Source organism: Bombina bombina, chromosome 8 (genome assembly GCF_027579735.1).
Source record: "Bombina bombina isolate aBomBom1 chromosome 8, aBomBom1.pri, whole genome shotgun sequence".
Lineage (NCBI taxonomy): Eukaryota > Metazoa > Chordata > Amphibia > Anura > Bombinatoridae > Bombina > Bombina bombina.
The window spans coordinates 271,270,975-271,298,234 of NC_069506.1; the positions used below are offsets into that span (position 1 = coordinate 271,270,975).

The window sequence follows — 27,260 nt, forward strand, 5'->3', positions numbered from 1 at the left end:
CGTGCGGGGGCGCGCATGCGCGTGCGCGTGCGCGCGATTACCTACCCACACTGACACCAATGAGTGGGAAGAGGGGGGGGAAAGTAATAATACAATAATAAATATATGAGGATCTGGGAGGGGGAGGGGGTTGGGGTATTGTGGGGGGCTGCTACACTACAGAAAAAATTAAAATGGAAATAAAAAATAATAAAAAAACCACTTTTTTGGGGGGCAAATTGGGTACTGGCAGACAGCTGCCAGTACCCAAGATGGCGGCAATTAGGTAGGGGAGAGGGTTAGAGAGCTGGGGGGGGGGATCATGGAGGTTGGGGCTAAGGCAGGAGTCCATCACAGCTAAAACATTTTATTTTTTTTTATTAAAAAAAAGAAAAACTCCTTTTATTTAGTACTGGCAGACTTTCTGCCAGTACTTAAGATGGCGGGGACAATTGTGGGGTGGGGGAGGGAAGAGAACTGTTTGGGAGGGATCAGGGGGTGGGATGTGTCAGGTGGGAGGCTGATCTCTACCCTAAAGCTAAAATTAACCCTGCAAGCTCCCTACAAGCTACCTAATTTAACCCCTTAACTGCTGGGCATAATTTACGTGTGGTGCGCAGCAGCATTTAGCGGCCTTCTACTTACCAAAAAGCAACCCCAAAGCCATATAAGTCTGCTATTTCTGAACAAAGGGGATCCCAAAGAAGCATTTACAACCATTTGTGCCTTAATTGCAGAAGCTGTTTGTAAATAATTTCAGTGGGAAACCTAAAGTTTGTGACAAAATTTGTGAAAAAGTGAACTTTTTTTTTTATTTGATGACATTTGGCGGTGAAATGGTGGCATGAAATATACCAAAATGGGCCTAGATCAATACTTTGGGTTGTCTTCTAAAAAAAAATATATACATGTCAAGGGATATTCAGGTATTCCTGACAGATATCAGGGTTCCAATGTAACTAGCGCTAATTTTGAAAAAAAGTTGTTTGGAAATAGCAAAGTGCTACTTGTATTTATGGCCCTATAACTTGCAAAAAAAGTAAAGAACATGTAAACATTGGGTATTTCTAAACTCAGGACAAAATTTAGAAACTATTTAGCATAGGTGTTTTTTGGTGATTGTAGATGTGTAACAGATTTTGGGGGTCAAAGTTAGAAAAAGTGTGTTTTTTTCAATTTTTTCCTCATATTTTATATTTTTTTTATAGGAAATTATAAGATATGATGAAAATAATGGTATCCTTAGAAAGTCCATTTAATGGCGAGAAAAACGGTATATAATATGTGTGGGTACAGTAAATGAGTAAGAGGGAAATTACAGCTAAACACAAACACTGCAGAAATGTAAAAATAGCCATTGTCATTAAGGGTAAGAAAATTGAAAAATGGTCCGGTCATTAAGGGGTTAAAAAGAAGGCAAGATAAATAAATGTACACTGCAATAATGTTTCCCACATAATAATGAAACATTTTATGCATTATTGAATTTAAAGTGATGGTAAATTCACCTCACTAACTTTAGATATATTGAAAGCTCTGGTAATTATAAGCATATTGATTATTGTGAGGCTCCGCGACCTGCTTTAATACAGCCTCTGTCATAGATTTTCTTTGTGCGGTATTTGACTGGCAGCTCTTCCAGCCAATAGGAGCCTCACCATGCGCCCTATGTAATTTTCTTACAGCACGCTCCCGTGCCTCTATTAGCTGACTTACCTTGAAGTGCAACTGCGCACGCGAGGCTTACTATGCTTTTTGCGCAACTGAAACAGTGAGGCTGCTTACTGTAAACAGGTAATCTAGCGTAGCGAACTGCGCGTGCGCAGTTGCACTTCAAGGCTAAGTCAGCTAATAGTTAGAAGCACGGGAGCGTGCTGTAAGTAAAGTACATAGGGCGCATGGTGAGGCTCCTACTGGCTGGAAGAGCTGCCAGTCAAATACCACACAAAGAAAATCTATGACAGAGGCTGCATTAAAGCAGGTTGCGGAGCCTCACAATAATGGTGTTTTATAGAAGCACCTCGATATGCTTATAATTACCAGAGCTTTCAATAGATCTAAAGTTAGTGAGGTGAATTTACCATCACTTTATTGGTCCTTTCATTTGTGTCATACAAGCCACTGCTGACTCTCTGAGGTGTGGAGTTTGAATACTGGTGCACGGGAACCTCACAGGATATGTGTGTATGCTGCAGAAAAACAGTAATAACTTATACTTCTATTAGCAAAAATGATTCTATTTCAAATTGAAATGCACATTTACAGTTTGACCTTTCTATCCCTTTAACAACTGCAAAGCAATGCACTTTTTACAAACTTTATGACCTTAACTAACCTTGATGTCTGCAGACTCAAGCCCTGATTGTCTCCTCTATATAAGGCAATTGGTGGGTGAAGTTAGGCTATTGAAAAAAAAAACAGATTGCAGCAAACAAGATGTTAAATTTGTTTTAAAAAATGTTTAGACTTGGCCGATAATTTATAGCAAGACAGCAGAAATGTTGCATATATTGCTGAAGATACTTGCACTTCCCTGAGGCTACCTGAGTATGCTCTCATGAAAAGAAATACCATGAGTAAATTTGATAACTGAATTAAGAAGAAACCTTATTTAATTGTACACCCTATCTGAATCATACGTCCCTGCTTTTCAACAAAAGATACAAAAAGAACAAAGAAAAAATGATAATAGAAGTAAATTATAAAGTTGTTTATAATTGCATGCTCTGTCTGAATCATGAAAGAAACATTTTGTGTTTCATGTCCCTTTAAACATCTATTTTAAGAGCAGAAATTTCTCTTTCAGATAATTCCTTTTATCACATGACCAATGTAAGCCAATGATCCAAAGGTTTATAACAAAATCCTGCAGGGTTTTTGAAACTTAGTTGCATGTTTGAATATATTTAAGCACACATTTAGTACCTTTATTTAAAAGCTGTCCCTACGTGTCATATGGTCAATGTAGCCCATTATAAATCAGTTTTAAAGTAATGAGTGAAGGTGCTAAACCTCTGTCTCCCTGTATATTTTATAAAACATATACTCATGAAACCCCTAATATTAAAACAGATGCCTCTAAGCATATATATACATATTTTCAACATATTTCACACGTGGAACCAAAGCACAATACGATATTGGTGGACCTCAAGCATTGCTTAAAGGGACATTAAACACTAAATAAATACTAGATAGAATGATGCATTCAAAGATTTGTCTAAGGATAACATGTAGATGTATTTTTTTAAATAATATAAACTATTTAAATATTGACAAAGTGTAAAGCTTTAGTGTCTATAAAACAATAGTAGCTGCCATGTTGTAACTTAGGTTACCTTTTCTGCTGTGGCCAATTAGGGACAGTTATAAGTGGGTCACTAGAGTGTCCAGCCAATGGCTGTGTGGCATATAACAGTGTTCTGCACTTAGGAACTGAAAAGCTCACAATTTTAGAATGGAATTACTGGAAAAGGGGACAAAATAAATAATGAAAGTATATTGCAGAGTTTTTCCTATCAATATGATTTATCATTTTATATTACCATCTCAAAGTGTTTAATGTCCTTTTAAGGTAACATTGGGAGTATGAACATTGTGTAGCTAAATTTAAAGTTAGATAATGAGCACAGAAAGGAACTGCTATGTTGGGAACAGAATGCACAAAAACCAGAATAGTTGTGGAGCAAGGAGAAGTGATATATGTGCCATACAGGAGGGACATACTCTGCTAGGGAAAGGATGAGGGCTAAACTGAAACATCTCAGGAAACCATCAGACATTAACCACAAATACCTGCAAACCAAGCATTAAAAACAGAAATATAATCAATCATGTATCTGTAGACATCATAAAATGTACTGCCAGGAATAGACAATAACTAAGAATGAGGCACCCAGAAATATGACTTCCTAAAGGTGGCAGACTGGTGCAGTGTAATCATAGACAGGATGTACAATCCTGCCAGTTACAGGGAATCTGGGGGGCAACCCAGGTCATGCATAGTGTCACAAACAAATTATTTCATAACTTAAATACTTTAATAAGCATTGTGATTTTATCCCCCCCTTTTCTTTATGGCTGATCATTTTAATCCATTGGCTGCCAGAGAGTATTGTGGCACATCACAGCCAAGGGATTAAAATAGGGGTGGGAAAGGGCAGGTGGTACTTTATACTGCATGCCTTGCATTATACATCACACAGATAAATACTTTAAACATTTTCATGGTCTACAAAATATTAGTTTGCACAAAATATCAGCAGAAAAACAATTAACTGGATGTCTAAAAAAAAAAAAAAAAAAGAGAAAAGCACAATCGGATAGATTTATGCAGGGCTAATATATATGCTCTGCCTTACTTTTAAATGAATTGTACTGGTAATTTACAAGGCAAGTAAGTGTTGTCCAAGACAAAAACTTAACCACGTACTCACTTAAAATGTTGACATATTGATTTATTTAATGTAATAATGCTTATTTTATTGTTTTTGCAATATAAATTTAAAAAAAAACGAAGTCTACTATAATGTTATGCATATTTTATTTTTCTAGTTATTCATTAGGGAATATTAATATATAATCTATGTTAGGGAATTTATAACAAGTCACTAATCTCTTAAATCGAACCATGCAATACAATGACACACTATTTGGAGGCATTTCTCTTAATCACGCTATGGGAAAGCATTCTCATACTATAAAAAAGGTTGTTTAAATAGGGTGACCATAGTGACTAAAAAAGGGACACATATGAAAAATACATAAGTCAGGGCTGTTGAAAGAAATGCTTTGTATAAGAACCCTGACATATGTATATTTCATGTGTCCCTTTTTAAAGCGGCAATATGTTCAGCCTATGTTTAAATTGTGCATATTCTGTAACTTTCTTCCTGAGTATTCACCTGGCCTCGATCCTCTTCAAGTAAAGTTAAAAAAAATAATAAAAAAGAGCTCTCATGATTCAGAGAGAGCAAGCAATTTTAAACAACTTTTCAATTTACTTCTGCTAAATAATTTGCGTCATTGGCTCACCTTGTGTTCAGCTAGCTCCCAGTAGTGCATTGCTGCTCCTTCAACAAAGGATACCAAGAGATTAAAGCATATTCACAGGAGTAAATTGAAAAGGATTTTTTAAATTGTATGCTCTGTCTGAATCATGAACAAAAAAAAAATTGGGTTTCCTGACCCCTTTTAATGTTATTTCAAAGGCTGTAATCGTCAGATAAAATTCTTGAAAAAACTATGAGATTTACCAAAGACATTAAAAAAGTTCTTAGCTATATATGTAAATTAAATCAAGTAGCATACCGTTTGTATTCTGCAATACATTTATTTGATTGTGTTTTCTGTTTATGCCATTGGATGTGCAAATGAGTGCACACAAATATATTTTTCTATGTTTGCAGGTCTGTCCATATTATACGTATGCAGAATAGACCTACGGTACATTTTACTGAATAAAGCTCACATTGTCAATGAAAGGGTTACTCACACCTAACAGCAGAATATACCTATAGTGCGTTTTATGTACAGGATCTTTGAAGTCCATTTCATGCTCTACCGAAAACACAGTCTCCAACTGACAGCCCATAACAATATGCTCCCCCATTTGTACAAAAGTGAACCTGTTGCTTTGTGCTTATTTGCTGATCACAGATGCCCTTTTGCTCTACAATTCCCCGCAAGTCAAAACTAACAAATAAAATCACGTCTTTCACCTTGGGGTTCTGGGAAGAGGAGCCTGATAATGTCGCTGATCCATTCCACATACAGACTGCAATTCATAAGAGCAGCTGTGTGCTGTAAAATACTACAGATCTATCCATATACCACTCCCAAGCCAGTGGACTGACAAGCCTTACAGGGTGGGGCTGAGACCTTAACTCTTTCATCACTAATTATATATATATATATATATATATATATATATATATATATATATATATATATATATATATATATATATATATATATATATATATATATATAATTATGTGTGTATATATATATATATATATATATATAAATAAAATTAATAACTATATATAAATTATGTGTGTATGTATATATATATATATATATATATTTTTTTTTTTTTTTTATATATATATTAACAAGGGATTACTAGGTTTTCCCCAAATATAATATCTTTAAGACAAGTCACTGACATTTGTTTTATCCAAAACCTTAAAGGACCACTCAATGCAGTAGAATTGCATAATTAACAAGTGCATAATAAATAGACAATGCAATTTCACCTACTCTGAATTTCAAATAAGCAATATATTACAAATTTATTTTTTCTCCCATTTTCCGGCCCCTGTATCATGTGACAGACATCAGCCAATCACAGACCAGTATACATATACCCTGTGTGCTTGTGCACACAGAAAGTGAATATATAAAATACTGAGTAAAATTTGATAATGGAAGTAAATGGGAAAAAGGCTTAAAACTGCTGCTCTATCTGAATCATAAAATTTTATTTTGACTTGAGTGTCCCTTTAAATCTTTTATTGCAACTGGTATACTTAATCCAATAGCAAGGACAAGCCACTTAAAATGTTAAAAGGACAGGAAAGTCCAAATTAGAGCTTGAAAATGTAAACAACTTTCCAATTGACTTATTTTTATCAATTTTGCCTAGTTCTTTTGGAATCCTTTGTTACAAAGCCATCCTAGGTAAGATCAGGAGCGTGCACATATCTATAGCTATCTGGTTTACAGCACTGTAATACATAGATGAAAACACATCTGACATAGAATGCTAAAGACACATGCACACTCTTAAGCTCCTATCAGCCTACCTAGCTTTGCTCTTCAACAAACAATATCAAAGGAACAAAGCACATTCGATAACAGAAGTAAAATGGAAAGTTGTTTAAAATAACATGCTCTATCTGAATCATGAACGTTTAATGTTGATTTTACTGTCCATTTAATGTCATAAATTTACTTGGGTCCTTTCAAAATATCTGTGTGTATACATATATATAATACATACTCAGAACAGTGATTAACCATTTGTTTTAATATAGCAAATGAATTAACTCCACTGACTACCAATAACACAGAATAGTAATTTATTACAGCTGCCAGTAACACACATAAAACTCAAAACTTCCTTTTCCCCCTGGCTTAATTAAATATAAAATGCCAAATCGGACTCTCGGTCTCCTGTACCCGTGTCTTTTTAACTTTTGTTTCCAATTTAGAGAGGTGTTAAACATTTTAGTGAACACTTAGCACTGAGAGCAATGGAGAGTTTTCTATATTAGTGGTAAAAGTATCTCCAACTAGTGACTATAGATTATAATATATTAATAAAATTACTGAGCCTTACTATTTACAGTGTTCCAATATTTGTTCCCAATAAAATGCAAAAAAAAAGTATATACAAATTCTGCCTGGGGTTGAAACATCTATGCAAATCCTATAAGCCATCCAGAATATTGAGGAGCTAAATATATACTTTTAACAATAAGAGAATGATAAATACATTGTATATATACAGTATATATATATATATATATATATATATATATATATATATATATATATATATATATATATATATATATATATATATATATATATATGTTATGGGTAAAGTAAGATATCCGGGTAATCCTAGGATTACCCGGGTAAAACAGACATTACCCAAGTGGCTGTGGGTAAAGCCCAATACACTGTAATTTCCCCATTTAGACTATTTTTTTGCCTCTGTCTGGGGGGTTGAAGGGGGGCATCCACCCTAAGTGAACATTGGGGAATAAGGTTTACAAGACGGGCTTTGCCCCCTTTGAACCCCCCAGGCGGGCGCAAAAAAGATAGTGTAGATGGGGGAATTACAGTGCATATATGTTTGACGCAGTGACTTGATGAAGAGTATGCACTCTAAGGGGATTTATGATTTTATAATGGGCTTTACCCAAAGCCGCTTGGGTAATCTCCATTTTACCAGGGTAATCCTAGGATTACCCAATATCTGACTTTACGTATAACATATATACTGTATATATATATATATATATATATATATATATATATATATATATATATATATATATATATATATATATATATATATATATCATATATCTCAAAATTATATATGTAGAATAACATAACAATATTAATAATATGTTAAGGTCCAGAAGTAAAAAAAATTGAGCAGTGGCTTCCTGACTCCTGAATTGTCAAGCCATTCCTTAATTCAAGGCTATTATAGTATTGGATTCTTCTGCATACATCCCAATATAAAGCTGTCTCTGTTGCCTAAAATATGGTATGGCTGAATTCTCAGTATTCTAGGTTGTTTCTATTTTAAAATAAATGTGTCAACCCCTGCCTTAGTTTGTAGATGTCCCTCACTCACCAGCCGCTCCATCTCCTGTTCTCTCAGCCTCTCCTCCCTCTGTCTCCTGTGGTAGTCCAGCAGCTCCTCTTGGTTGTCACTTATCTCACTGATGCTATTCTTGCGTTCCCGGGGGGCAGGTCCTTTACGCTGCAACCGTGGGCTCTGTGAGGGAGTCCCAAGGGATCCCAAGCTGTATGCTGGAGTTAGCCGTCGTGGAGGCTCCTGAAAGGCAGATGGAGATGGACTGCGCTCACGTACCTGCCTAGACAAAGTATTGTCTTCAGATCCAGGAGAACTTGCACTACCCACCCTGCGGCGACCTAAGGAGCAAGGACTATCCGGCACCCGAGCAGGACTTTCCGGGGTAGGTTTGCTAGAACTGGGTGTCACTCTGCGTGACAGAGCGGGGCTGAGTGGTGGAAGGTCCCTCATGCTCTCCAGGTTTCTGCGGCCAAGCCGAGGACTCTCTGGGGGTAAACTTCGTGGTGTGTTTACTCCCTGTCTGTAAGGGCTGGCAGGGCGATCTGAGACTGGGTGGTGAAATTTGCTCCCTAAAAGTGGGCTGCTTGGCACACTGAGACCTCCAACCCTACTCCCACTTCCTGGACTTGGAGGACTGAGAAGAGATGAACCTGTGCCACGGCTAGAACGCAAGTCCAGGTTACTTCCTCCATAGGTTGGTACTGGCCGTGGCAAGGAGTGGCTAAAGCTGGAGGTGCGAAGTGGCACCACAGGAATTGCAGATGATGTAACATTATCCTGCCCTGGAGATGGGCTATTTAAAATACCACTTCCTGGAGATGACAGAGGAGATGTAAAAGCATTGTCGTAACCAGAGCTAGAGGACAGAGGACTGGTTGGGGGGGAGAGCAAGCATTTCCTGCTCCCTCCATTTGTCAATGAGTTGAAGCTGTTGACGGATGATTGGGAGAGCTTTCTCCCCAGTGGCGGTGGCCCCTCTAGTACCAAAGAATCCATAATATCCTGAAGGTTCTTCTCGATGGAGCTCACCAAAGATGTGTGGGAGGAAACACTGCGTTGGTATCCACCATCACGAGATCCATTCAGCAAGGAAGGGGTTGAATCTGCAAGGAAAGAGAGAGAAAATGTTACGCACAAAGAATCTCTCTCTATGGACTTCTTATAATATTTCAGTAGTGATGAAGATGATCTGTTTCTAAAATTCCTTAGCTGGTTATACTTTTCATTTTTCTTAAATTATAAAATTTTAGTAAATTATACAGTAGAGCTGCATCCACAACATTTTTTATTGAATTGAAAAAGGGAGCAAAATAAATAATGAAAGCATATTGCAGTTTGGTTTTTTTATATACAATTTATCAGTTTATTTAACCATCTCAAAGTGGTTAATGTCCCTTTAATAAATAGGAAACAGATAATGAAAACATCATGCCGATTATACAAACTAAATTTGCTTGTCTCCAAACCCTTGGTCCTTTCCTACACACCTGTCTTACACCCTTTTCCCTCACGTATTAACGGGATGTTAAACAAAAAATACATTTCATGCACCCCTGTCTGATTGTGGATGCCGCCATTTTTATACCTAGGTTTCACTGCAGGTATCTGAGAGTTACTGCACATGTGCAAACACGTAAGCACTGGAATGCAGTGAAAGCAAGATTTAAACATGGTGAGCGAGGTGGGGAATAACCTCAGTACTATGTTTATAATATGTATTTAGTCTTTAAAGGGACAGTTAACACCTTGAGATGTGTATATAAAACTTTTCGATCATGCCATAGGAAATTACTGAGACAATTTGAGCTTTGAAGTATAATTTTAAAAGTGCAGCATTTATTCCAAGTTGCAAATAAAAAGTATTGCATCCCCATCACCTCACAATAGCTAACATCCGATGTGTTTCGTACCTGTATGGCACTTCATAAGGGACAATCAGCTGTTCCCCCGTGTCCTTTAAATAGGCTAAACAATTAACTCTTAAAGTGCAATTCATACCTCTTAAAGTGATATAATGTTAATCTCTATTTTACACATAGGTAGTCTTAATGAGTAGCCTGTATGAGGTTCTATTACATGGTACCAGAACCTATTAACACAAACATATACAGATATGAAACTATTAATTTTCGCTCTCTCTCTCTTAAAAGAATCACAGAATTTAAAAGAACTCACATAATCTAATTAAGAACTTCTTTTTGTTTTATGTTTTTTTTTGTAGCAAATAAATAAAGTATCAAGAATCCATGTAACTTTATGGTAATATCGTGCTATACAATATTATGTTATTATTTTATGTACTGTACAATGTCATTTTTTCCGACTCTTATTTATCTGTAACAGTATAATATTTGTTTAAATAGTGATTTATTTTTTATATATACATATAAAAATCTCTTAATTGTGTTAATTAAATCTATGAAAAGTATAGTGGTATAAACCACAGTATAAAATTTAAATTTAAACAATTAAACACCAATAACACAGTATATAACTTTATGTCAGAAATTTCATTAATACCTTTAGGTTTTCCAGTTTTTAATTGATAAATCCAGAATACCTCTCTTTTATTAAGTAAGCATTGTCTGTCACCTCAAATATAAAATGTATAGTCATGTATAATGACAACATTGCAATATATTTGTATTATTTATTTTGCCCAGTTTTCATGTAATTAAGCTCTGATAGTCTAATTCTCAGAACCTAAAATTAACCCTGCTGACTATCAAGGCTAACCCTTCTATATATCCATCCCTAATTGGCTTTATCAGATAACAACTGCAACGCAATGCACTCTATACTAACATATATTATATATATATATATATTATAGCCAGGGCTAGCCTAAAGCCCAGATTGGCTTCTCCAAATAAGGCAAATGTTGGGTTGAGTTTGGCTATTGATACATGAGAACTGCAGTAAAAAGAATTTCAGTGTGACTGTCTGATATGTTATTTTATAGATACACAGCAGAAATGTCTTGTAATTACAAGGTGTTACTGTCTAATTGGGATTAATACCTGATGGGTATGAGCCTAGGCCAGGGCTCCTCCCAGTTGCAGGGATCATGGTTTTCATCCAGTTCGCCTCGGCCGGGTGGTTAAATCTTAGGAAGGTAGACTGTCCAAGGCAGATCATACACCCTGAGTAAAAGAAAATATACAGACAAATTAAGAATAGAACCAAACACTTAAAGGAATAGTCTAGAAAAAATTAAACTTTCATGATTCAGATAGAGAATGTAATTTTAAGCAACTTTCTAATTTACTCCTATTATCAATTTTTATTCAATCTCTTGGTATCTTTATTTCAAAAAGCAAGAATATAAGCATAGGAACCGGCCCATTTTTGGTTCAGAACCTGGGTAGCACTTTCTGATTGGTGTCTAAATGTAGCCATTACATTCAAATAAAAATACCAAGAGAACGAAGAAAAATTGATAATAGGAGTAAATTAGAAAGTTGCTTAAAATTGCATGCTCTATCTGAATCATGAAACAGCATGAAAGTTTAATACTGACTAGACTGTTGCTTTAAAGGGACAGTCTAGTCAAAATTAAAGTTTCATCATTCAGATAGGGCATGCAATTGTAAACAACTTTCCAATTGACTTTTATCATTAAATTTATTTTGTTCCCTTGGTGGTATTTTTGAAATGCTAGACCTAGGTAGGCTCAAACTGATTTCAAAACTGTTTAAAACCACCTCTTAGCTCAGAGCATTTTGAAAGTTTTTCACAGTTAGACAGTACTAGTTCATGTGTGTCATATAGATAAACATCGTGCTCACTCCTGTGAAGTTATTTAGGAGTCTGCGCTGATTGGCTAAACTACCTGTCTGTCAAAAGCACTGAGATAAAGGGGCAGTCTGCAGAGGCTTAGATACAAGGTAATCACAGAGGTAAAACATAGATTAATATAACAGTTTTGGTTATGCAAAACTGGGGAATGGGTAATAAAGGGATTATCTATCTTTTTAAACAATAACAATTCCGGTGTAGACTGTCCCTTTAAGTAGAAAAGATCTTACAAATATCAGCTCTCATTAAAGGGATAGGAAACTCAAAATTAAACTTGCATGATTCACATAGAGCATGTAATTTTAAGACACTTTTACATTCATTTCTATTTTCAAATGTGCTTCATTCTCTGTGCTTGTTAAAAAAATAATACACACATATCCTACACTAGTGGGAGCTAGCTGCTAATTGGTGCCTGCACACATTTGTCTCTTGTGATTGGATAAATAGATGTGTTCAGCTAACTGCCAGTAGTAATAATGCTGTTCCTTCAGTAATGGATAACAAGAGAATGAAGCAAATTTGATAATAGAAGTAATTTTCAAATTTGTTTAAAATTGTATGTTCTATCAGAATCATAAAAGAAAATATTGTGGTTTACTATCCCTTTAAGACTTCTGTATTTAACAGAAAACACTCATTATACACAAGTGGTGGAACAGAGTAAAGGGGCATTAAAAACTAAGCAAACACAAGACAAAATGATGTATTCAAAGCAGAGATTTACCTAAAAATTACAATTGTATCATTGTTTGAATATTTAAAGGGACACTGAACCCACATTTTTTCTTTCGTGATTCAGATAGAGCATGAAATTTTAAGCAACTTTCTAATTTACTCCTATTATCAAATTTTCTTCATTCTCTTGGTATCTTTATTTGAAATGCAAGAATATACGTTTAGATGCCGGCCCATTTTTGGTGAACAACCTTGGTTGTCCTTGCTGATTGGTGGATAAATTCATCCACCAATAAAAAAAGTGCTGTCCCGAGATCTGAACCAAAAAAAAACTTAGATACCTTCTTTTTCAAATAAAGATAGCAAGAGAATAAAGAAACATTGATAATAGTAGTAAATTAGAAAGTTGCTTAAAAATGCATGCTCTATCTGAATCATGAAAGAAAAAAAATTGGGTTCAGTGTCCCTTTAAGAAATAAGTGTAAAGTGTTATTTTCCTTAAAGTGGCCCTGAAATGCTGTAACTTGTCGGATTTTATCTTATTGCATCTGCTAAGGCCAATTAGGGACACATAGGCCCAGATTTATCAAGGGATCGGAGTGCCGTCAGCTTCAAGTTTGCATAAGCGAACCTGTTGTAGCTGAGATTTAAAGGGATAGTAAAGTCCAAATTAAATGATTCATGATTCATGATTCAGATAGGACATGTAATTTCTTTCATGTAATTAGCAAGAGTCCATGAGCTAGTGACGTATGGGATATACATTCCTACCAGGAGGGGCAAAGTTTCCCAAACCTCAAAATGCCTATAAATACACCCCTCACCACACCCACAAATCAGTTTTACAAACTTTGCCTCCTATGGAGGTGGGGATCTCTGACGGCACAAGGAGTTTGGGAATCTCAGGAGGTGAGATTACCGATCAATATTTTGGAACTCCGTGCAATTTTCAGAGCTCTTCAGTCTTGGCCTCTTCTGAAGAGAGAATCGTTCATTTGTTTTCAGACAGACAATGTCACAACTGTGGCATACATCAATCATCAAGGAGGGACTCACAGTCCTCTGGCTATGAAAGAAGTATCTCGAATTCTGGTTTGGGCGGAATCCAGCTCCTGTCTAATCTCTGCGGTTCATATCCCAGGTAAAGACAATTGGGAAGCGGATTATCTCAGTCGCCAAACGTTGCATCCGGGCGAATGGTCTCTTCACCCAGAGGTATTTCTTCAGATTGTTCAAATGTGGGAACTTCCAGAAATAGATCTGATGGCGTCTCATCTAAACAAGAAACTTCCCAGGTATCTGTCCAGATCCCGGGATCCTCAGGCGGAGGCAGTGGATGCATTATCACTTCCTTGGAAGTATCATCCTGCCTATATCTTTCCGCCTCTAGTTCTTCTTCCAAGAGTAATCTCCAAGATTCTGAAGGAATGCTCGTTTGTTCTGCTGGTAGCTCCGGCATGGCCTCACAGGTTTTGGTATGCGGATCTTGTCCGGATGGCCTCTTGTCAACCGTGGACTCTTCCGTTAAGACCAGACCTTCTGTCGCAAGGTCCTTTTTTCCATCAGGATCTCAAATCCTTAAATTTAAAGGTATGGAGATTGAACGCTTGATTCTTGGTCAAAGAGGTTTCTCTGACTCTGTGATTAATACTATGTTACAGGCTCGTAAATCTGTATCTAGAGAGATATATTATAGAGTCTGGAAGACTTATATTTCTTGGTGTCTTTCTCATCATTTTTCTTGGCATTCTTTTAGAATACCGAGAATTTTACATTTTCTTCAGGATGGTTTAGATAAGGGTTTGTCCGCAAGTTCCTTGAAAGGACAAATCTCTGCTCTTTCTGTTCTTTTTCACAGAAAGATTGCTAATCTTCCTGATATTCATTGTTTTGTACAAGCTTTGGTTCGTATAAAACCTGTCATTAAGTCAATTTCTCCTCCTTGGAGTTTGAATTTGGTTCTGGGGGCTCTTCAAGCTCCTCCTTTTGAACCCATGCATTCATTGGACATTAAATTACTTTCTTGGAAAGTTTTGTTCCTTTTGGCGATCTCTTCTGCCAGAAGAGTCTCTGAATTATCTGCTCTTTCTTGTGAGTCTCCTTTTCTGATTTTTCATCAGGATAAGGCGGTGTTGCGAACTTCTTTTCAATTTTTACCTAAGGTTGTGAATTCCAACAACATTAGTAGAGAAATTGTGGTTCCTTCATTATGTCCTAATCCTAAGAATTCTAAGGAGAAATCGTTGCATTCTTTGGATGTTGTTAGAGCTTTGAAATATTATGTTGAAGCTACTAAATCTTTCCGAAAGACTTCTAGTCTATTTGTTATCTTTTCCGGTTCTAGAAAAGGCCAGAAAGCTTCTGCCATTTCTTTGGCATCTTGGTTGAAATCTTTAATTCATCATGCCTATGTTGAGTCGGGTAAAACTCCGCCTCAAAGGATTACAGCTCATTCTACTAGGTCAGTTTCTACTTCCTGGGCGTTTAGGAATGAAGCTTCGGTTGATCAGATTTGCAAAGCAGCAACTTGGTCCTCTTTGCATACTTTTACTAAATTCTACCATTTTGATGTGTTTTCTTCTTCTGAAGCAGTTTTTGGTAGAAAAGTACTTCAGGCAGCGGTTTCAGTTTGAATCTTCTGCTTATGTTTTCATTAAACTTTATTTTGGGTGTGGATTATTTTCAGCAGGAATTGGCTGTCTTTATTTTATCCCTCCCTCTCTAGTGACTCTTGCGTGGAAAGATCCACATCTTGGGTAGTCATTATCCCATACGTCACTAGCTCATGGACTCTTGCTAATTACATGAAAGAAAACATAATTTATGTAAGAACTTACCTGATAAATTCATTTCTTTCATATTAGCAAGAGTCCATGAGGCCCACCCTTTTTTGTGGTGGTTATGATTTTTTTGTATAAAGCACAATTATTCCAATTCCTTATTTTATATGCTTTCGCACTTTTTTCTTATCACCCCGCTTCTTGGCTATTCGTTAAACTGATTTGTGGGTGTGGTGAGGGGTGTATTTATAGGCATTTTGAGGTTTGGGAAACTTTGCCCCTCCTGGTAGGAATGTATATCCCATACGTCACTCGCTCATGGACTCTTGCTAATATGAAAGAAATGAATTTATCAGGTAAGTTCTTACATAAATTATGTTTTTAAACAACTTTCTAATGTACTTTTATCATCAAATTTGTTTGTTCTCTTGGTATTCTTTGTTGAAAGCTAAACCTAGGTAGGCTCCTATGCTAATTTCTAAGCCCTTGCATTTGACAGTTTTTCACAGCTTGAGAGCGTTAGTTCATGTGTTTCATATAGATAACACTGTGCTCACGCACGTGAAGTTATTTAAGAGTCAGTACTAATTGCCTGAAATGCAAGTCTGTCAAAAGATCTGAGATAAGGAGGCAGTCAGCAGAAGCTTAGATACAAGGTAATTACAGAGGTAAAAAGTATATTTCTATAACAGCGTTGGTTATGCACAACTGGGGAATGGTAAATAACGGGATTATCTAGCTTTTTAAACAATAACATTTTCGGTGCTTACTATTCCTTTAATAAGCAGTGAACATGATTTACATCTTAGACTTTTGGGTTGATCACAACTTATCAAATGATTTATATTCAAAAATCCCCATAGACTTTAATGGTGTTTTTCTGTTAAAAATCATTAGATTATGTGTTTGATTTTTGCAACAAAACTCCACTGAACATAGGCAATACACCGATTGCAGCTAGCTTAGAAGTCTCCTAGCAACACTTCAAAGGAAAACTGTCACTTTGCCTTCCTCTAGAGACATCAGCCCCTTTGTGGGGCTGTGACAGAAAGTAATGGACCATTCACCAATGAAGTTAAAAAAGTAAAATCCTTTTAAAATGATGAATAATACATATTGCAAAGATTTTATTAAGGGACATTGTAAACTAGATTTCTTTTTTTTTGGTACAATGATTCATTTATATAGCCCATATGGGAATGTTTTTGTAACAAAGTATAGTTTTGCTTATTTTTTAAATAACATTGTGCTGATTTTCAGAGTATCAGATGTATACACGCATTTACAGACTCCTGATCATGTAATGGGTCTTTTCATAGCAGGGGAGGGGGGGGGGGGTTGCCTGCTCTTCTTCCTTTCCTATCCCCTTTTAGTAGGTGTCCCAGCCTAACCTAATCAACTGTGCTAAACTGGGAGCTTCTAAGTAAATTTTTTAAAGGTTTCATACCAGATTTTTATATCAGTATCTGTGCATATTCTTTTTTTTTTATAGTAGTGTCTATTACATGCAGTTATATGAACATTTGTGTTTACAGTCCCTTTATGTATAACCTACTGTGTTGTGTTCTTTTATTACAGCAATGAAACAGAATGTTTTGAAACAATTAAACACATAATTAAACAGATTAATTTCTTTAAAATGCTGTAACAAAATACATTTTATTTTAGACTAGGCTGTTCCTTTAACAAACTCCAACCATATTTACACACTGACACTCTGTATAAACACTCGCACATTCCTTATAATATTAAGGAATGTTAATGACTTATATTAACTAAAAAACAAAACAAAGTCCAGATGTTGCACGTTACCTCAAGATATCTGTAAATCTGTTAGTGGTGATATGTATATGAGTCTAGACAACAGGACATACAAATGTAAAGATCAAACAAAAGCAACATTCGGGCTAGATAAGATTAGGAAATATGTAGGCTCTTGCTGAGTTCTGAAACTTTGCATGAGGGTCAAAACTGAAAAGTGCACAAATACAAGCAATACCCTGTGCACCCTAAAAGAGACAGTATACACACATTTTCATAAAACTGCATATAAGACACTATTATAAAGAAGAATATGCTCATTGTCTGATTACATTTAGGAATATAATCTTGGCTTGGCAGAAATGCTGTACCCTTTTAGGATTAGATCCAAGTTTCTCCGATTTTCTTCCAATTATAGGGATCCCACAATTTACTCCAGGTATTTATAATAAAGCCTTTATATCATGGAAAGAAAATAAAATTATCAATATATCAGAAATGTTGTCAGAGGATGGCCAGGGGCTTCCTTTTCAAAATTTAGTTAGACAATATGGTATCTCTAATAAGACTTTTTTTGCGTATCTACAATTGCGTCATTTTGTAACTAGTCTAAACTGCCCTGTTTATTTGCCTCTAGCATGGTCTGATATTGAGATATGTTGTTCGAGATTTATCATGGGTGATGCCTCTATTCATTAATATATGATATCATGGTGGCCAAGCAGGGTGCCCTGTCTATAGATAAAATAGTTAATAGATGGATACATATTTTTTCAGATATAGATATGGATAAGATCAAAGTTAATTTTGCGGCTCTTAATTGTTGTACAATCTCTATGTCTTGGAGAGAGTCCCATTTCAAATTGTTTAATAATTATTATATCTCTTCTTATAGAATGGGCAAAATGTTTCCAACCACAGCCCCAGAATGTCCACGTTGCAGATTGCCACTAGCAGACCTGTGTCATATGATATGGTACTGTCCTAAGGTTCTCCAACTTTGGCAAAAAGTTGGGTTCTAGGTGTCCAACTTATTTAACTTTCCAATTAGATTTACACTAGAATCTATCTTTTTTTTATATATACTGAAGATATGAGTTCCACTTTATATGTTAATATGGTTAATACCATTACTTTGATTGTATGTCATTTGATTTTTAAGAATTGGAAGGCTCGCAGTGCCCCTTTTTTTCCCTCGGTACTTAAGGAAATTCAAGGCCAGATTGTTTTTGAGTCTTACCATCTACAGACAACCTCGGAAAAAAAGTAAAGAAATTTCTAAATGGCTGGTTACCAATAATTAAGTCCCATACGTCTGTTATTCAAAAACAAATTTTGTCCCCTTTGAGCTCAGACTCCTTCGCAGAGCTAGTCTTGTTAAATAATTTCCCGCCAGAATGGATTTCCCTATATAGAGAGATGTAGGTTGTGCTTGATGGGGGGGGGGTTTCTCTTTTTTCTTTCCCCCCCTTTTTTTTTTCTCTTCCCTCTCATCTTCTCCCTTTCAATATACAGTTTGTTCAAGTATTATTTCAGATCAAGGTTGTTAGCTGGTTAAATACATTTGGAAATTAAGAAAAAATATCCTATTTATAAGGTTAAAGTGATGGTAAACTCTCCCTTTTTTAAAATCAGATCTGGAATGTAAGCGCTATTTTAGATGGAGTTTAATTCATTAGCTGTAATGAAGATGCAGTATAACATGCTTTTTAATAGAGATATGAAATTCAAATACTGCATGCTCCTCCGCCCACTTCAAAAGTAAAATTTTCTGTGAGCTAACAGATTGAATTGTTGTCCAATCAGCGCTCTCCCCATATGGCACTTTTGTTGTAGCTAGAGCATTGATTGGAGAGTAATTCAATCATTTAGCTGACAGGAAAATTGACTTTTGAAGTGGGTGGTGTAACGTGGGGTATTTGAATTTAATATCTATATTAATAACTAAGTTATAGCGCATCTTCATTACACATGATAAATAAAACTCCATCTAAAATAGCGCTTACATTCCAGATCTGATTTTAAAAAGGGGAGAGTTTACCATCACTTTAAGAGTAATCTTGGTGATATAAACCAAGATACGTGTCTTGGATATTGTGGTAGAATCATTTATTTTGCTTATATGTGTTGACTAAGAGCTGTGTCTCCTTCAATCTGCTGTTATCATGGGAGCTGCGTCTCTAAAAAAAAAAAGCCATTTTAATTTTATTTTTTACTTTTTCTTTTCTTTTTTTTCTCTCTTTTGAATGTTTTATGTTTGAAATAAAACTTTCTGATAAATAAAAAAAATAAAGAAGAATATGCACCAATACTGATCTAAAAATCCAGTATCAAATCTTATTAAAACACCCCCAGATGGGCTATATAAACAAATCATCTACAAAACATTTCTGCAAAGAAAAATCTAGTGTACAGTGTCCCTTTAAACACCAGCTCATACAGTAATTGGTGGAGTGCATCGTGTAAGCCACCACTGCCGTGCTGAGCAGACGTGGTGTTGGAATGCTGATACTTGGGGCAACTGTAGCATATGTGTGTATGCTGATGAAAGTTATAGCTTTTACTAAAAGAAATGTTGCTATTATTTAAAACTGAAATTCACTCATTTACGTTCAGTTTTCGCCCCTATGCCATTACATTGCTGGCATCAGTGGTGTTATAATAATATTACTAGGAACTAGAACAAATTTATATGCACACAAAGGCTCTTTTTCTTTCTCATTATGCATATAAGCTCCATGCAAGTCTTGTAACCATTTTAAACCAGTTAGCAAAATAATATTCCGTAAGGACATCGATGACAGCTTACCGTTAGGGTTCAAAATTAAAGGGACATTGCAGTCTCTTTTTTTCACTAATACCCACTGCAGAAAAAAACAAACAAACATGGAAGCATAAAGCAGGACGTTCCCTGGCACCAATGGCATCATGCCACATTATCTCCCAGGCAGAGAGGAACATTGTCAGGAACCACAGAACAGGACACGTTTTTAGCATAAAGTTTTAGTTTAAACATGCACGTTGATAATTATTATTTTGTCATTAAGTATGCATGCCATAGACATATTACTCACTTTAGGAGCAAGAAATTATATATATATATACTAATTAAACGGCTTGGCTGCCCACAAAACTATTTAAAGGGACATTGTACACTAGATTTTTCTTTGCGTAAATGTATTGTAGATGATCTATTTATATAGCCCATCTGGGAGAGTTTTTGTAACAATGTATAGTTTTGCTTATTTTTTAATAACATTGTGCTGATTTTCAGACTCCTAACCAAGCCCCAAAGCTTTAGATGTAGACTAATGTCTACAGACTTCTGCTTGCTCACGTTTGTACAGTACAATGGGTCTTATCATACGCAGACTTCCTGCTTTTTCAGCCTATTTCACTGGCTGTCCCAGCCTAACCTCATCAGCAGTGCTAAATTGGGAGCTTCTAAGTACATTTTTAAAAAGTTTTATGCTGGATTTTTATTAGTATCTGTGCTGCTGTGCATATTCTTTTTTATATAAGTGTCTTTTACAGTAGTTATATGAAAATTGGTGTGTACAGTCCCTTTTGGCTTCCCAGTAACAGACATGAAAGTGACATCAGCATTTTAACCAGTTTGAATACACAACATATTGAAGAACATACCAAGGACGGCTAAACCTTTTATATTGTTCCTATACATGTGACCTGTGTGGCACATTTTTTGGCAATTACTGCACAAGGGTCAGTTACTGTATGATGCAAAGTTTTTTAACCACATTTTGACTAATCCTGGTAACCGGGGTATTCCTTTTCTACAATTTGAATTATGCTCCTTTATATGCATGATCCCAACAATTGCACACAAATGATGATAAAAAGCAACAGCTGTCAAATTTCACTATTTATACAAATATACACATATGAAAAAATATAAATACTGATATATACCAGCATCACTTAAAATTCAAACAGAATCGTAAGCATGCAGAAACATGTATACACACACACGAAAAGACATAACAAGCAGATATTTTCAAAATATAGAAATGCAGCCTGCTTACTACACAAAGTTAGCCCTGATAAATATATTTTCCCAACTGACTAACTAATAATTGCAAAACAATTCACTTTATACTAACATTATTACCATATCTAGTCTTGTTGGAGGAGTTTGGCTATTAACAAATTATCTGTTTTACTGCAATTCTTGTTAAGTTTAGGCTTCGTTGATATATTATTCTATAGCAAGACAACAGGAAGGTCTTGTAATTACAAGGTGGTTACTGACCCATGTACAGGTTTATAACAATATACAAAAATATTTACACAAAAAATTATCAACAAATAGATTGTATTTGCTTCAGAGTCGTAGGTCAATTAGTTGTTATAGTACAAAACACTGTACCCTCAGCTAGGACTGTGGGACTGGGCTCATCTTTCTATCTTTTACAATTTGATAGCAGCACTAGGCAGGACTGATCCCTGTCTCCTCTAATTTTTGCAATGGTTAAGCAATCTCTTCTTGCAAAGGCTATTTACTGATGTGCTGACATTAGAGGTGTAGGCTACTGTAGCTGTAGAGGAACAATAGCACTATTCATAGATTATGAAGTTTTCATGTAAAATAGACAGTTATTTTTATATAAAATGTTTAGTGATGAGTAATTAAACAACTTTGCAATAAACTGCAATAAAGCTCTAAAAATTGTACATTTTCTAATTCTCAGGACTAATTCTGCTATGTATATTTTCCTAACTAGCTTTAGGTGATAACTACTTTATACTAACATTCTGACCATGGCTAGCCTTGTGGTCAGCAGACTCAAACCCAGATTGGCTCCTCCAAATAAGGCAAGTAGTGGGTGGAGATTTGCTATTGATAAACAATTGCAGTAAAAATGTTTAGACCTTGTTGATATGTTATTCTATAGCAACACAAAAGAAATGTCTTGTATTTAAAGGGACAATTGTACTGTACTTTTCCTCTCCTTTAATGTGTTCCCAATGATCTATTTTGTCTGCTAGAAATATTAAATTGTTTACAAACTGCCCCTTTACATTTATTTTATCATTTAAAATAGCTGTTTTTGGTCCTTTGTATTCCCACCTATACTGAAAATGTCAGTAACTTAAGTGCAGGTTAAAAAAATAAAATAATAGAAGTTGTATAAGAAATCATGTTCCTCCCAGTGGTGGTGTGACAGAGAGTTACTTAAATGTTCATTTTCCATTGTTCTCTATTTGGGCTCAATTTGTCAATCAAGGGTGGACAAGGTCGTACATATTCGCCGTCAGCCCGAGCTCTCCTTTGGCGGGCATTTCGCTGCCCATATTTAACACTGCACACAAGCGCTATACACTGCACACAGATTCAAAGTGTTGTTGACATTTTTTGCTGCTTGAGTAAACCATCGCATATAACAAAGATCCTAAAAATCTACTTGATGCGTGGTCAGGGCATCGATATGAAACCGAAATATTCATATCTACTGTCACACCCCTAGCGATATTTGTAGATTGCAAATGAGAAAGAAAAAAATTTCCAGACCCGATGTTTACAACGATGATACACCCCCTATGCAAGTCAATTATGATTTGCTCAAACAATCCAGTTGCCGGGTGACATCACTTGGATTCGACACACCTCCTTTCTTAGTCTAGTGATTGGTGGAAACGGACCAATCGTTTCTATTCAATGCACATATAAACCCCCAGACGCCGGTGCGCGTCACCTTTGAAAAAGCCGAGACAGTATCGGCAAAACATGTCAGGGAGGGGTATCGTGTAAAAATACCCTATTTCGCTGTTTTAGATGGCATAGTAAACTCGAATTACTTAAACAATAACAACCTTTAACCTTGGGGCTTAATTAATTTCAATACTCTTATATGCCATATGTGCTCTTGATACTAACAATCTAATGATCAGTTAGACTACGTCAAACCCCTAAACACTGTATGCCAAAATAAGGCTTTATTCAGTGGTGCTTATAGGCCAAATATAAAGTGGATGTCCATTTAATTGTAAGTTAAATCGATATAGCTACAATATAGATACAAACGTATAGAAGTGGCTAATACCAGTTTATTATCTTAACAAGGTGCATAAGAACTTTGACATTTATATGCCAAAATAAGGCTCTACTTAGTGGTGCTTATAGGCCAGCTACAAAACGGATGTCCATTAAATTATGTACTAAAGTTGATAAAATTATAATATTGATACAAACGTATAGAAGTGGCTAATACCAATTCATGATTTCATTGGTGCTTACAGGCCAGCTACAAAGTTGATGTCTATTTAATAGTATACTAAGTTAATAAAGATATAACATTGATACATACGTATAGAATTAGTAAATACCAAGCCATTAACCCAATAGCTGGTATAAGAAATTAGACACTCGCATGCCAAAATAAGGCTTGATTTAATGATGCTTATAAGCCAGCTATAAAGCTGATGTATATTTAATTATATACTAAGCTGATAAAGTTACAGTACTGATACCAACTTATAGAAGTGGTAAAGATTAACCTACTAATCCAACAGTCTGTATAAGAACTTAGACACTCGCATGCCAAAATAAGGCAAAATAAGGCTTTATGCAGCGGTGCTTATAGGCCAGCTACAAAACGGATTTACATTTTATTGTGTACAAAGCTGATAAAGCTATATTATTGTTACAAATTTACAATAAGTGGCTAATACCAATCCAGTAACCCAACAGTGGGCATAAGATTACAGACACACCAGCACCAATATAAAAATAAAAATCTATATACCCGCTGAACAAAATACACAGTAAAACTTCAGTTCATACAATCAAAGTATATTGTGTCTCAGTTCTAACTTATGAGAACGAAAATAATAACATAATAACTACCACTAAGTGTGGATGATATATTATTCTATGTATCTTGATAATTAGTCTTCAAGTCATAATCTATTAGATCACCAGTCCTAGGTTATTTACCAATTTTTGACCTAACACACTTTTTGGTGTGTATATTAAAACTTAGGACAGCTTTTAAGTGTTGATTCTGTCTCATTACATAGATACATGACTGGCACAATAAAAACCTAAGACACTACTGTCTTCTTTTCCTATAACTTTAACTTATGAATGTTAATCGGTATATCTAGTACCAGCAGGACACTTCTGCCTTTTATACAACAAGACATTATCACAGGATAAGTGTCACTATAATAATTCCTTGTATCTATACACATTTACTTGGACATTAGTCGCAGTAATCTAACTTCTACGCTCTTTTGTGATTGATTACCACAAGAGACAATATTCTAACACAAGTGCAAGAGTACAATCTGCCAAGTGTCAACCTGGACTATCAGTAACCTCCGCCCATATTACCCACACTATTTGTGTGGATGCCCATTTACGCAATATAGTTTTATTAAACAAGGTAGTTTGATAAATCCTACAAACTTTTTATTCGAGCTTCTATGTGTTTTTAAATTGCACACACATACACAGTGATTTTATCAACCTTTGCTGTAATAAAAGTTATGTTTTAATTTCAATTAGATCCTTTAGGTCCAACCCTTAAGTCTGCAACCCTACTAGCTCGGGGTATTAGAAGTGCTAAACAAGTGCACGTTTTCCAGTCTTAATCCCTTCAGTGATCAAGACTATACCTGCAAAGCGCCATTTTGCGCTTGTGTGCAATCCCACTCCCTGCCCGCGCACAGTCAAGCAGGAGGACTTTGTGTAAATAATTAGACTGATAATCTAATTAGGTCTGTTCTGCCTAAAGATGCAGCCCATTTCATAGGGTTGTTGTTTCAATTAGCAGAAACAGCTATTTCATATACACAAATATAACCAAAGGAGCCATTCCCCCTACATGTTAAACTCTGCCGCTGGTATAAGGAGTCATTGGAAATACATTAAGGGTAAACCAATTTTACAGTACACTGTGCCTTTAACCCGTCTTGTAGTCTCCCGTTTCCCTTTATTTGATGTATTAAAACAGTTCTGTGCCTAACTTTAAACTGTTTATTTCCCCAACAATATATTTCAATTACTTTAAGTCTCTAATCCATTTTGGTTTAAGTAGTATATTTTGGCAATGTCTGATAAATTCCTAGTTTCTGTAAGATTCATTCCTTTAAGCAAGATGAAACACTTTTTTTCTTTCTTTCATGATTCAGATAGAGCATACAAGTTTAAAGGACCAGTCAACACAGTAGACTGCATAATCAGCAAATGCAAGATAAAAAAGGCAATGCAATAGCACTTAGTCTGAACTTCAAATGAAGAGTAGATTTTTTTTCTGACAATTTTAAAAGTTGATTATTTCCACTCCCCCTGTACCATGTGACAGCCATCAGTCAATCACAAATGCATACACGTACCATGTGACAGCCATCAGCCAATCACAAATACATATACGCTTATTCTGTGAATTCTTGCACATGCTCAGTAGGAGCTGGTGACTCAAAAAGTTTAAAGGGGCAGTAAACCTAGAATATAACATTATCTTAGCCGAACTTTATGCAACATAATATTGCCGGTGAAATTTGATTTAAAAAAGAGGGTTTTTCAGACCGCCGCTCTTGCTCTACTGAGCTGGTCTGGTTTTCCCCCTGAGCGCATCTGGGCAGCTGTCTAGTCACAGCCCGGCCCGATCACGCCATTGCACTCAATGCAGCTTGCTCCTGCTCTGTCTGATAGCGGGAGCGATCTGCATAGAGTGTAATGGCGCAATCGGGCCGGGCTGTGACCTGAGAGCTGCCCAGATGCGCTCAGGGGGAAAACCAGACCCGCTCAGTAGAGCAAGAGCGGCGGTCTGAAAAACCCTTTTTAATCAAATTTCACCGGCAATATTATATTGCATAAAGTTTGGCTAAGATAATGTTATATAATTCTGCACTATGTATTATTTTCTAGGTTTACTGCCCCTTTAAATATAAAAAGTCTACTTAGGTAGGCTCAGGGGCTGGGAGCCAGCTCCCATTAGTGAATTGCTGCTCCTTCAATAAAGGAAACCAAGAGAATAACGCAAATTTGATAACAAAAGTAAATTGAAAAGTTGTTTAAAAATGTATGCTCTATCTGAATCATGAAAGAAAAGTTTTGGGTTTCATGTCCCTTTAAGTATTCACAGCTCTACAAAACATTGTTTGATTGCATTGCCACTTTAAAGATGAAACTTTAATGTGAGCTCCTAAATTTATAGATGAGTATCAACTGATATTCCCTAATACTGAAAATGTGCCCAAATGTATAAACAATATTTATCAGGACCTTCAGTAAACCATGTCACACATATACCAAATTCCTTATAACATGAGGTGGTTTGGAGACATCTAATGTCCATAAATATCAGACAATTTGTTCTGGAATGTGCCCTAACGTCACCTCACTCTGCATAGGATTATTTATAGTGTGAGAAAAACCTACTTAGCAATATCTTATTTTATCTTTCTGCTTTGGATTCTGGGACACTTATAAAGATGTACCCTGTATAACACTACACTGCTGCCTCCCAAATAGAGTTCAGTCTCCTTAATAAATGTGTAATTCTGCCAGTATAATGTGGCTATATATTTCAAAAAGTACATTCATGTAATTTATATACTGTGTGTATATATATATATATATATATATATATATATATATGTATATATATATATATATATATATGTATATATATATATATGTATATATATATATATATATATATATATATATATATATATATATATATATATATATATATATATATATATATATATATATATATATATATATATATAGAGAGAGAGAGAGAAGCAAGTAAAATGTGTTCACTCAGTACACTGGGTAAACACAAGTGATACTCTATAGTTGGCGCTAGTCAATATTGTGTAGGGTATAGTGGCAGCTATATAAGACAAGTACTGGTTGAGATGTATGGTCCCAGTCAGTAAGTGAA

The 27,260-nt window shown here is 35.6% G+C and overlaps 1 protein-coding gene across 24 annotated transcripts in view; it reads right to left on the minus strand.

Annotated features, from left to right (window-relative positions):
* The window catches only part of PHLDB1 (pleckstrin homology like domain family B member 1), a 258,964-nt gene that overhangs the window by 137,246 nt on the left and 94,458 nt on the right, over nucleotides 1–27,260 (minus strand). For all 24 annotated transcript variants that reach the window (XM_053691324.1, XM_053691314.1, XM_053691310.1 and 21 more), the window contains 2 exons: nucleotides 11,344–11,466; nucleotides 8,360–9,426 (listed from right to left, as the gene is read on the minus strand). In XM_053691324.1, the coding sequence (XP_053547299.1) occupies nucleotides 8,360–9,426; nucleotides 11,344–11,466 (1,190 nt within the window). The remainder of the gene's footprint in view (nucleotides 1–8,359; nucleotides 9,427–11,343; nucleotides 11,467–27,260) is intronic.